Genomic DNA, 12,576 nt, shown 5'->3' on the forward strand with positions numbered 1-12,576 from the left:
GCCCATCGCCGGGGTTTCCCGCAACGCGCCCATTAACTATTTGGAAAGATACAACACTATACGGAAATAAGAGAGAGCACCACCGTAATAAAATTATCTCCCGGTTATGCAAACCCGATGGGAACCCTGCTCGTCAATTTGGTAGCAGTTCTTTCTGGTCACTTTCTTTACTGCATTGGTTCTACCATTTGCACCAAATGGAAGACCTTGACTTGAACTCCCATAAGTCTCCTCCACTCAGTGTCCTATCTTTCACTTATCCTTCTTACTTTCGACCAAGTAAAGCTTTCAATTGTTATTTATTACTGCAAGTATATAATGATTTTACTTTCTTTATATTCTCCATTTAAAATGGCAAGAAATTACTTTTGTTAATTATGGAACTCGGAAAATAACAAGAACATGTTTCCACTAAATGAAAGACCTTGACTTCATTATCCAAGTTTTGTATCTTTCACCTATTGTAATCATTTCTTTTTTTTGACAAAAATCTTATGTAGAGCTTCCCGTTGTTATTTATAGCTGCATCAAATAAATTCTACCCATACCTGAAAACGATAGACAAATCAAACATGTTGCTATTCTTTATTTTACTTTCCAAATTTGTTTCGGCTTCTTCTGATGGTTTGTCAATTACTACTTGGAAAAAAAAAATGTGGTATTTGAAGAACAAAACCAAGTAGAGTCACTTCTTAAATGGAAATCTAGCCTTCCCGACCAAACTCGTGGTCAAGCTAAAGCTCTCCTACAGTCTTGGGAGAGACGGACTCATCAATGCAAATGGTATGGAATCACTTGTGACAACAAGGGAAATATCGCCAGAATGAATATAACAGGTTTGGGTTTAAAAGGTACGCTCTACGATTTCAACTTCTCAGCTTTCCCCTATATTGTTTCAGGCTTCGTGATACATGGTGGAGATACTGCTCTTGGCCCTTTTGGGAAGGGAACCGAATCTATCTATGGCAACCCTTTTCCTGATGAGAATTTCAAGATAAAGCATTCACATTCAGGTTCTTACCATTTACCTTCTTTTTATAAAAACCCTTTTTCTTTATTACGGGTCTGCACATTTGACCAATCAGATCTCCTTCACAAGTCGTAAAATGCGCTCATCAGAACTTTAACGTTTTTCTCAAGTTCCTTAGTTCTGTATTATAGGTATTGTTTCCATGCCAAACTCTGGACCAGATTCAAATGGATCACAGTTTTTCATAACTACAGTCAAGGCCAGCTGGTAAGCTACAATTCTAAAGTAAAAAAACGTGTAGTTTCTATGCTGGAGAAGTTTTGTCCAATAAGTATCGACCATAACAGCGTGGTATAAGACCGAATGGCGAGGAATTCGTTTTACTAAACCGCCTAGATCTCCTAATAAAACAAACCCACTTGAAAATTTCATCTTAGCACCTTCAGATCAATATTGAAACCTATCAAGGTGCTATATTGGAGCTCTCTTAATCGTATCAAACTCAGATTGAGTACTGCTGGTCTATGACCTAATTATGTTTGATGATGAACAATATATCCTAGGAAAATATTCAAACTTTTGTTGCATATTATCGATATTTAACACCAGTTGAGTTATTAAAGGGATGGACACTGTATATGCAATCGAAGGAGGAGCTGGGACATATAACGGGAAACCAAGGAAGAAGGTTGTTTATTGCAGATTCAAGAGAGATACCGATGAGCAAGTGGGACGAAGAAACCTAACTGACTGGTGATTAACATCATAAATCACAATGCATGTGAGATCCAGATAATATAATAATATATTGCTTGTTATTTAATGAAATGCCCTGTTTTATGCAATTTCTTCATGAGATACGATGTTATTTCCTTGGACTCTCATTCATTTCGCGAAGAGGTCTATAACAGTATCTGTTTTATCACTTACTATCGCACCTCTGACATTTGAACACCCAAATAGAACTATTTTTCGTAGATTAACACCACTTGAGTTGTGAAGGTTGGACGGGGAGCATGTAGCTTTCGGAAGAGTTATTCAAGGGATGGATACTGTATATGCAATTGAAGGAGGAGCTGGGACATATAACGGGAAACCAAGGAAAAAGGTTGTTATTGCAGATTCAGGAGAGATACCGATGAGCAAGTGGGACGAAGAAACCTAACTGACTGGTGATTCTGCAACATATATTTCTTTTCTGCCGTCTGAATGATCCATTTCTTCCTATTTTTGGAATAGTTAGATGTTTTCCCCTGTCTTACTGATATCTCGAAATGCCCTGTTTTATGCAACTTCGTTATGAAACATTCCTGTTCTTGTTTTTCATGAATATGAAGACGAGATTTGTCTTCCTTGTCATGAGATACCATTTCGGGAAAAGATTTGTAACAGTATCTGTTTTATCACTTATTATAGCACCCAAATAGAACTATTTCGTTTTCCAAGCTTTTGTGGTTGGTATGATGACTTAAAACAAAGTCATCGAGGTATTGTTCAACTCAGCTCCAGCGAAGGCTTTAGTAGCACCTGTGGGGAACCAAGAACACCAACACTTTCTAGGATTCTCATAGAAAGCATTTTCCGCAACACTTGATATGCATTTTGAGGTCATAGGAATTTCGGCAGTGCTTCTGCCAACACCTCCTCTTATGATACTTTGTGGGAACAGGCAGTTGCAGCAAGGCTTTGTGGGTTACTTTGGCAGATACTATGTTCATTACCTTCAATGATGATTTCAAGACACGCTCGACTACTCTATGTGATATGATAAAAAGACACAAGATGCTACCGAAAAATGGAAGGTCTAAAGGCGGCCCTGTCTGAAGCATATTTAATAAAGCTTTTCCCAACACTTTGTGACGCTTCTTCCAACAAACAGTGTCAATGATGACTTGACGATTTGATATGTTCAAAAGTGTGTATATATATATATATATATATAAAAGATGCCATCAAAAAGTACTCTAAAGCATCAATAAAAAATAGTGCATCAACGACAATACCATAAAAACGGAAAAAATTTACTATTGTTTGCGAGAGTGTTGCAATTGTGAGCGAGTGAGGCACCTTTAACACTTACAAACTAAAAATAGTACTTTCACAAAATCTAGGAAAATTAATTTCCTGCATGCTACAAGAAAATAATAATGGAACCAAATGGTTTCGATTCTTTTGTGCTGGTTCTGTTTTAGTAATTTTGTCAGTAAATAATTTTTGTAAATTTCTTGAATTTTCCTGTAACTTTTTGGTTGTCTTATAAAGTGTATGGGAAAAAGAAAAAGGAATATTTATAAAGAAACAACAAAACTAGGGGAAGTGGTGGAAAGGGCGGACATAAACTCCAAAATTCTGGAAGTTCAAGATTTAATTAGGCGATTCTCGTATTTATCACATCTTTGACGTATCCAATGTCATTGTAATGACTTTCCTAGCCACTCTCCGAGGAAACAAAAATTAGGGGGAAGATACAAGGAATTTAGGAAAATTATTTGCCCCCAAAACTATTAAAATGGTTCCACGCAAGGGAAATGGTTCCAGGGCCGCACAAGGGAAATGGTTCCAGGGCCGCACAAGGGAAATGGTTCCACGACCGCACGAGGGAAATGGTTCCACGTCCACGCGAGGGAAATGGTTCGATTTGAGAACGGGAACTGATTTTTAATTGGTGTTGTGACTTTTAGCTGTCAATTGCACATAGTAGCTATTCTGAAGTGTTCTAATAATCTATTTGGGTGGCCTTGGTGTTTAGTACAAACTGAAAGGCATACGTACCCAGTACCAACCTGGTTCAGGCCTAGTCCGACCTCTAAAGTAGAGGATACCCGCTGCTCATCACCAAACACCATAGAATTGTTGGATGAGTCAGTGGTCGACGCGGTCAATTTGGAGGGAGTTCCTTCTGGTAACTTTCTTTACTACATTGATTCTACTCTTTCCACCAAATGGAAGATCTTGACTGGAACCCCGTAAGTCTCTTCCACTCGTGTCTTTATCTTTCACTTATTTAGGGGGTGGCCCATCGCTAGGGCTCCCTGCAACTCGCCCACTAACTATTTGGAAGGTACGACACTATACGAAGACCTTGACTTGAACTCCCGAAAGTCTCTTCCATTCGTGTGGTTATCTATCACTTATCCTTTCTTTCCACAAAATGAAAGACCTTGACTTCATTCCCTTAGTATTTGTATCTTTGTAACCATTTCTTACATTAACAAAAATCTTACATAGAGCTTCCAATTGTTATTTATAGTTGCACCGAATAAATCCTACCCATATAGCAACAGTAAGTAAAATCAATATGTTGCGAATACAAATTGTTGATTTTGTTGTTGGATTGTTACTATTCTTTATTTTATTTTCCAATTTTGTTTCGGATTTTTCTGAAGGTTCTTCAATTACTACATGGAAAAGAAATGCAGTATTTGAAGAAGAACAACAAGTAGAGTCTCTTCTTAAATGGAAATCTAGCCTTCTCGACCAAACTCGTGGCCAAGCTAAAGCGTTCCTAGAGTCTTGGAAGAACCGAACTTATCCATGCAAATGGCATGGAATCACTTGTGACGACAAGGGAAATATCACCAGAATGAATATAACAGGTTTGGGTTTAAAAGGTACGCTCAGTGATTTCAACTTCTCAGCGTTCCCTTACATTGTTAGTCTAGACTTGAGTTCGAATGCTCTCTATGGCTCAATCCCTTGTCAAATTTCTCATCTTAAAAGAGTAACTTATATTGATTTTGGCGACAACCAATTCTCTGGTCACATTCCTCAAGAACTTGGGGATTTAACCTTCCTTACTGTCTTAAGTCTAGCCCAAAACAATCTCTCTGGTCCCATCCCTGATTCATTATGCAATTTAGATAAGTTAAATACTCTATATCTTTATCAAAATCAACTTTCTGGAATCATTCCACGAGATATAGGAAGGTTAAGATCTCTTACATTCTTAGGAATTTCAAATAACAATATCTCTGGTTCGATCCCTGATTCATTATGCAATTTGGATAAGTTAAATACTCTAAATCTTTATAAAAATCAACTTTCTGGAATCATTCCACGAGATATAGGAAGGTTAAGATCTCTTACAAACTTAGATATGTCAGAAAACAATATCTCTGGTTCGATCCCTGATTCATTATGCAATTTGGATAAGTTAAATACTCTATATCTTTATAAAAATCAACTTTCTGGAATCATTCCACGAGATATAGGAAGGTTAAGATCTCTTACAAACTTAGATATGTCAGAAAACAATATCTCTGGTTCGATCCCTGATTCATTATGCAATTTGGATAAGTTAAATACTCTATATCTTTATAAAAATCAACTTTCTGGAATCATTCCACGAGATATAGGAAGGTTAAGATCTCTTACAAACTTAGATATGTCAGAAAACAATATCGTTGGTCCCATCCCTGATTCATTGTGCAATTTAGATAAGTTAAATACTCTACATCTTTTTAAAAATCCACTTTCTGGAATCATTCCGCGAGATATAGGAAGGTTAAGATCTCTTACATACTTAGGAATATCAACTAACAATATCTCTGGCTCGATCCCTGATTCATTATGCAATTTAGATAAGTTAAATACTCTATATCTTGCTGAAAATCAACTTTCTGGAATCATTCCGCCAGATATAGGAAGGTTAAGATCTCTTACATACTTAGAATTGTCAGGGAACAATCTCTCTGGTCCCATCCCTGATTCATTATGCAATTTATATAAGTTAAATACTGTAAATCTTAATCAAAATCAACTTTCTGGAATCATTCCGCGAAATATAGGAAGGTTAAGGTCTCTAGGTGAGCTTTACATGAATTTTAACAATCTCAGTGGTAGAATTCCAGCTTCAATAGGAAATTTGAGCAGCTTGGTTGCCCTATTCTTAAATAATAACAGCTTTTTTGGTTCATTACCATATGAATTCTTCAACCTTACCAACATGGTCAATTTGTCATTGGGGGAGAATTTCTTATCAGGGTATTTACCAGACGACGTTTGCAAAGGAGGATCACTTCAATTCTTTAAAGCACCCGACAACCAGTTCAAAGGTCCTATTCCAAAAAGCCTTAAAAACTGCACCAGCTTAAGAACACTTAACCTTAGAGATAATAATCTCATTGACAATATATCAATAGCTTTCAGTGTTTATCCAAACCTCCAATCTATCAATTTAGCAAACAATGGATTGTTCGGTGAACTCTCTCAAAAATGGGGGTTGAGCCAAAATTTGTGGTCCTTTATAATGTCTGGAAACAAGATTACTGGTGGAATACCGATTGAATTCGACAAGTTAAAAAGTTTGGAAAGACTTTATATTAATTCAAATTATCTCACAGGAGAAATTCCGAAGCAGTTGTTCCATTTATCATCTTTGATCTACCTCAATTTGAGCAATAACCGACTCTCAGGTAGGTTGCCATTAACAATTGGAATGTTATCCTACATAGAAAAGCTTGATCTATCAGCAAATTTTTTAAGCGGAGCGATACCAACACAACTTGGAAATTGTTCGAAGTTGATTTCTCTTAATTTAAGCACGAATAAGTTCAATGGAAGCATTCCATTTCAGTTGGGGAACTTGCAGTCCATACAAATCTTGTTGGATCTTAGTCAGAATGAACTCAGTGGAGAAATACCACAAGATATGGGGAAATTAGACATGTTAGAAACGTTGAATCTTTCACGTAACAAACTTTTTGGGTCCATCCCGTCTTCGTTTGTTGGAATGGTTAGGCTAACAGTTGTTAATGTTTCTTACAATGAATTGAGTGGTCCGCTTCCGAACATGAAGGCCTTCACCAATGCTTCATTTGATGCAGTCAAGAACAATATAGGCTTATGTTGTAATAACTTTATAGGCCTAAAAGCATGCAACAATTCTTCCATTTGGGAAAAGCAAAAGATGGTTAAACATAAAATTTTGATCGTAATTCTACTTCCCCTCTTTGCTTTTTTGATACTCTTGTTCTTACTTTTCGCTATCTTTTCTCTTTATAGTAAAAGATTAGCAAGAGATTTACAACCGACGGAACAAAGAGAATCTGAAAACAGAAAAAGAGATGTATTCTCAATATGGAATTACGATGGCAAAGTGGTATTTGAAGATATCGTTGAAGCCACTGATGAATTTGATACTAAATATTGCATCGGAACAGGAGGGTATGGGAGTGTTTACAAAGCAAATCTCTCAACGGATCAAGTTTTTGCTGTAAAGAAACTTCACTCTTCTGATGAAGACTCTGAATCTATTGATCTGAAATCTTTCGAAAACGAGATTCATGCATTAACACAAATCCGACATCGGCATATTGTGAAACTTTACGGATATTGTTCACACGTAACGCGAAGAATCTCGTTATTGGTTTACGAGTATCTAGAGAAGGGAAGTTTGGCAAATGTTCTACGTGACGAAGAACAAGTAATGAAGTTCACATGGATAAAGAGGGTTAGATTTATCAAGGGAGTGGTTAATGCACTGAGTTACATGCACCACGACTGCAAACCACCATTAGTGCATAGGGATATATCTAGCAACAATGTGTTACTAGATTCTGAATACGAAGCCCGTGTCTCTGATTTTGGTACTGCACGACTTATAAGGCCCGATTCATCAAACTGGTCTTCACTTGCAGGAACCAGCGGATACATCGCCCCAGGTAAAACTTTTTTTTTCGCTCCATATGGAGAAATTAAGTACAATAACGTTTACGTTTTTTTTTTGTTTTTGTCTCTGTCCAGAGCTTGCCTATACGATGAAGGTCACAGAGAAATGCGATGTGTATAGCTTTGGAGTGGTGGCATTGGAAGTATTGATGGGAACACATCCTGGTGAATTCATTTCGTCCTGTCTTCTCACTTCTTCACCTTCAACACTCTTAATGGGCGAGACCATAATGTTGAAGGATTTGTTGGATCAAAGAGTCGATCCTCCGAGTGATCATGTTGTTGCAAAAGATATTATGCATGTTTTTAAGGTAGTGTTGTCATGTTTAAGTGGTGATCCACATACAAGGCCTACAATGGAACAAGTATCAGCAAAGTTATCTTCAAATAGATCTATTTCCGGCGAGTCCTTTCAAACTATCACATTGGGACAACTAGTAAGGGATGAATAAAAACGTTCCGAAGAAGAAGCATCTTTCTCATCTATATTTTTCGTTAGATAGTCCACTTTTTCGCCTATTGCTTGGAATGGATCCGATGTTTTTTTTCCATGTTTACTAAGGTTATCAAGTGATTAACTGAGACTGGTCATTTATGAATAGCAATTACTTAAACCAAATATTAGAAATTCAGTCATAGTTTTGGTTTTGCCCTTTCGGCAACGCTTTCAGTAACGCTATTGCAAGCTTTCTTCTAACTTCTTGACGTGTAATTTTTGCGACGCATCGGTGCATATTTGACAATGTTTTTGTAGAAACTTGTTAATGCTTGTAAAAGTATACAGAAGATCACCGAACTACCACATTATTTTCATGACCATTTACTCCGAGTTGCCTAGTGCTTAAAGACCTTAAGGACGAATTTACTCTGAATAGAATTAGTTCTTAGAAACTATGTTAGTTCCTATAAATGGTTCTCTGGGGTGCATCGTATAAATGCTGGATGGAGAGCCATGCAGCAGCTACTTGCCTCTTTCTGAGCCACATTTTATAATTAGAGTATTCGGAAAGCTTGGGTCTAATATCTATCTTATCGGGATACTACGTACGTTAAGCTGGAGGTCTTGCTAGCGACATTTTGAGCATTAGAGGTTCTCGGCTTCTTTCAGCTTGTTCTGTTTTATGTTTTCTTTCTTTTCTTGTGTGTTAGACTTGTTCATGCTTTTGCGCTATTAGTATAAGATTCTCCACTATAGCTTTGGAGAAATGGTCCAGGTACAGATCTTAGATTCTCTGCGACTTAGACGGATTGCAAATATGTTTAGAGAAGTCTGTTAGCTGATTTTCTCCTGAAGAGGTAATGAGCAAGGAGTTCTCCAGCTTGGGAGGGAATGCTCGATTGAAGGATCTTATTAATGACTTAGGCAAATGAAAAGTATGGTTAGAAAAGTCTGTTAGCTGTTTGACTCCCATGAAGTGGTAATGAGCAAACCATTATTCCACTTAAAGGATGTATTCATCTCCAAGCAAAATCAAAGTCTTTTCTAATTTTTACCTCCCTTCTGTTATTAAAGACGAGTCTTTTCTAATTCATCTTCGTTTACAACAGTCTAAACTGTAGCTGTCGACTCCCTTTTATGGTTGTTATGACCAAGGTATATTCAGGTGCAGGGGAAAAGGGCAAGGATGAAATTAAGTGGTAAAGAACTTCACTATAAGGGAACACCACTTCATCGTATTGTTTCAGGCTTGGTGATACATGGTGGAGATACTGCTCTTGGCCCTTTTGGGAAGGGAACCGAATCTATCTATGGCAACCCTTTTCCTGATGAGAATTTCAAGATAAAGCATTCACATGCAGGTTCTTACCATTTATTTACCTTCTTTTTACAATTACCCTCTTTCTTTATTACGTGTTGCTCATCAGAATGTTGCTCATCAAAGAGAAAAATTGTGTGACATAAGTTTCTTTTTCATTGGTATTATCTTAGTAAACGCATACAAGTTTCTACTTCTTAAAGATGGATATCTCTAATATTCAGTCTGCTGCTTGTAGGTATTGTTTCCATGGCAAACTCCGGACCGGATTCAAATGGATCACAATTTTTCATAACTACAGTCAAGGCCAGCTGGTAAGCTACAACTCTAAAGACAAAATCGTGTAGTTTCTATGCTGGATAAGTTTCGTCCAATCAGTATCAACCATAACAACACGGTATAAGACCGAGTGGCGAGGCATTCCTTTTAATAAACCCACTTGAGAAATTTCATCTTAGCACCTTCAGATCAATATTCAAACCTATCAAGGTGCTATATTGGAGCTCTCTTAATCGTGTCAAACTCAGATTGAGTACTGCTGGTCTATGACCTAATTATTTTTATGTTTGATGATAAACAATATATCCTTGGAAAATATACCAACGTTTGTTGCATATTATCGACGGTTAACACCACTTGAGTTGTGTTAAATGTTGGACGGGGAGCATGTAGCTTTTGGAAGAGTTATTCAAGGGATGGACACTGTATATGCAATCGAAGGAGGAGCTGGGACGTATAACGGGAAACCAAGGAAGAAGGTTGTTATTGCAGATTCAGGAGAGATACCGATGAGCAAGTGGGACGAAGAAAGCTAACTGACTGGTGATTCTGCAACATTAACATCATAAATCACAACACATGTTTTTGAGATCCAGATAATATATTGCTTGTAATTGTATCATCCCATCTTAAAGGTACTAATTTTTTCCTTTCTGCCGTCTGGATGATCCATTTTTTTCCTATTTTTGGAATAGTTAGATGTTTTTTCCTGTCTTACTAATATTACCATGTTTCTTACTGATATTTCGGAACATGTTATTTAATGAAATGCCCTGTTTTATGCAATTTCTTCATGAGATATTCTTGTTTTGTTCATGAATATGAAGACGATCTTCGTCTTCCTTGTTATGCGATACGATGTTATTTCCTTGGACTCTCATTCATTTCGCGAAGAGGTCTATAACAGTATGTCGGAACTAAAAGTCGCGGAAGCTATCGAACCTATCCTAGAAATTGATCCGATTATGAAGATTAATCGAAAAGCTAAGCCAAAATCAAATATGCGAACAGAATTTAACGAAGTTCGGCTTAAAGCCTACGTCCTCGGGCGAACAAGAAATCTTTATTGAAGGATAGATGAAGACGACTAACACAACCCGCAAGTTCGTCCCAAGATGGTACCGTATAGAATTTAACCTTCTATACTAGATCTTCGACAACCGAGAAATTAAACACCGCTCAAAACTATGAACAAAAAATTTCTCTCTCACTTGCTCTCTCTCTTTAGCTCTCTCTAAAGAAGAGTTGTTGTTGCTTGTGTTGGTGTGTTGTTGATGTTGATCAACCCCCTATTTATATTATCATTGAGCCAAAAATTGGAAACATCCCAAAATTGAGTTTCCAACTATTCTCAAAACCGCCAATTGAGTTTCCAATTTTTGGAAACATCCCAAATTGGAAAAACCGCCATAAGCAAACAACTATGCCTCCAAAACCGCCTCTTCAATTTTAGAAACTACCTCTTACACAGTATCTGTTTTATCACTTACTATGGCACCTCTGACATTTGAACACCCAAATAGAACTATTTTTCGTAGATGAGTGGACTGCCAATGAGTTCATGTGGGGAACCCAACTATTTTTTTCCAAGTTTTTGTGTTTGAACTAAAGCTAAGTCATCGAAGTATGTTTGGGGTTCTTCATCTCTGGCGAAGGCTTTAGTAACATTTTTGGGCTTAACACTTCCTAGGATTCTCATCGCAAGCATTTCCGTAGTGTTTTGATATGCATTTTGAGGTGACACTTAATAGGAATTTCGGCAGTGCTTCTGCCAGCACCTCCTCTTATGATGCTTTGTGGGAACAGGCAGTTGCAGCAAGGCTTTGTGGGTTACTTTGGTAGATACTATGTTCATTACTTTCAATGATGATCTGAAGACACACTCGACTACTCTATGGGGTACGTTAAAACACACAAGATGCTACCGAAAAATGGAAGATCTAAAGGCGACCCTGTTTGAAGCATATTTAACAATACTTTTCCCAACTCTTTGTGACACTTCTTGAGCACTTACTTGCAAGAGAAGTTTGTGGTGTTCCAACAAACAGGGTCAACGATGACATCGCGATTTGTTTGGCTAAACGATTTGATAAGTTCAAAAGTATATATAAGATACCATCAAAAAGTACACTAAAGCGTCGATGAAAAGTAAAGCGTCAACGGGAATACCATAAAAACAAGTAATTCTTTTTAGGAAAATCATGGTTCCATTATTATTTTCTTGTAGGACGCGTGCAGAAAATAATGTCCTTAATTTTATAGAACTGTTTTTTATTTTGTAACTGTTAAGGCGTCTCATTCACTCAAAGACACGGTCTAAAACTTGTCTTGAAGGAGTCGTCTTTAACACTAAAGGGGACACCTTCAAACTCCCCTACATTTTACTCGACCACCAAAAATAAAATAAAAGAAGAATCACTCGTCTCATCCAACAAAAACTATTGCAACACTTATCTCGCCAAACAATGGCTTTAGTGGTAACCAACTTCACTATAAGGGAACATGTAGCTTTTGGAAGAGTTATTCAAGGGGTGGACACTGTATATGCAATCGAAGGAGGAGCTGGGACGTATAACGGGAAACCAAGGAAGAAGGTTGTTATTGCAGATTCAGGAGAGTTACCGACGAGCAAGTGGGACGAAGAAACCTAACTAACTGGTAATTCTGCAACATCATAAATCACAACACATGTTGCAATTGTTTTTGTTGGATGAGATGAGAGATTCTTTATTTAATTTTATTTTTGGCGGTAGAGTAAAAGTATAGTTTTGAAGGTGTCCCCTTTTAAGTGTTAAAGGTGCCTCCTTCAAGACGAGTTTTAGACACAGTCTTGTGAGTGAATGAGACGCACTAACAGTCACAAAATAAAAAATGGTTCTACAAAACTTAGGAAAATTGTTC

At 37.3% G+C, this 12,576-nt stretch overlaps 1 protein-coding gene and 1 pseudogene across 4 annotated transcripts; both read left to right on the forward strand.

Moving 5' to 3' along the window:
* The first annotated feature begins 461 nt into the window (after nucleotides 1–461).
* Nucleotides 462–8,285, forward strand: LOC147570663 (uncharacterized). Of its 3 annotated transcripts, XM_086657189.1 has the most exons (5): nucleotides 483–524; nucleotides 4,199–4,253; nucleotides 4,357–5,041; nucleotides 5,618–7,632; nucleotides 7,715–8,285. In XM_086657189.1, the coding sequence occupies exons 3-5, from the start codon at nucleotides 4,554–4,556 to the stop codon at nucleotides 8,089–8,091; spliced, it is 2,880 nt and encodes a 959-aa protein (XP_086513315.1). In that variant the 5' UTR covers nucleotides 483–524; nucleotides 4,199–4,253; nucleotides 4,357–4,553; the 3' UTR covers nucleotides 8,092–8,285. The 3 variants fall into 3 exon arrangements, with proteins under 3 accessions (XP_086513314.1, XP_086513315.1, XP_086513313.1); XM_086657188.1 differs by lacking the exon at nucleotides 4,199–4,253 and having other exon boundaries at nucleotides 462–836; nucleotides 4,567–7,632; XM_086657187.1 differs by lacking the exon at nucleotides 483–524 and having other exon boundaries at nucleotides 4,253–7,632.
* Nucleotides 857–2,151, forward strand: LOC147570664 (peptidyl-prolyl cis-trans isomerase CYP21-1 pseudogene; annotated as a pseudogene). The gene is made up of 3 exons (XR_015230586.1): nucleotides 857–1,013; nucleotides 1,162–1,237; nucleotides 1,973–2,151. The product of XR_015230586.1 is annotated as a peptidyl-prolyl cis-trans isomerase CYP21-1 pseudogene (transcript).
* Nucleotides 8,286–12,576: the final 4,291 nt, after the last annotated feature.

The sequence above is a fragment of the Eschscholzia californica genome, unplaced genomic scaffold (assembly GCF_041429995.1).
Source record: "Eschscholzia californica isolate CP2 unplaced genomic scaffold, dmEscCali1.0.p SCAF_1, whole genome shotgun sequence".
NCBI classification, from domain to species: domain Eukaryota; kingdom Viridiplantae; phylum Streptophyta; class Magnoliopsida; order Ranunculales; family Papaveraceae; genus Eschscholzia; species Eschscholzia californica.

Bases quoted from the DNA above. Each gene is read 5' to 3' on its own strand.
- LOC147570663 (XM_086657187.1), top strand. From the start codon at position 4,269: ATGTTGCGAATACAAATTGTTGATTTTGTTGTTGGATTGTTACTATTC. The intron at 7,633-7,714 runs GTAAAACTTTTT...GTCTCTGTCCAG, and splicing joins CAGCGGATACATCGCCCCAG to AGCTTGCCTATACGATGAAG.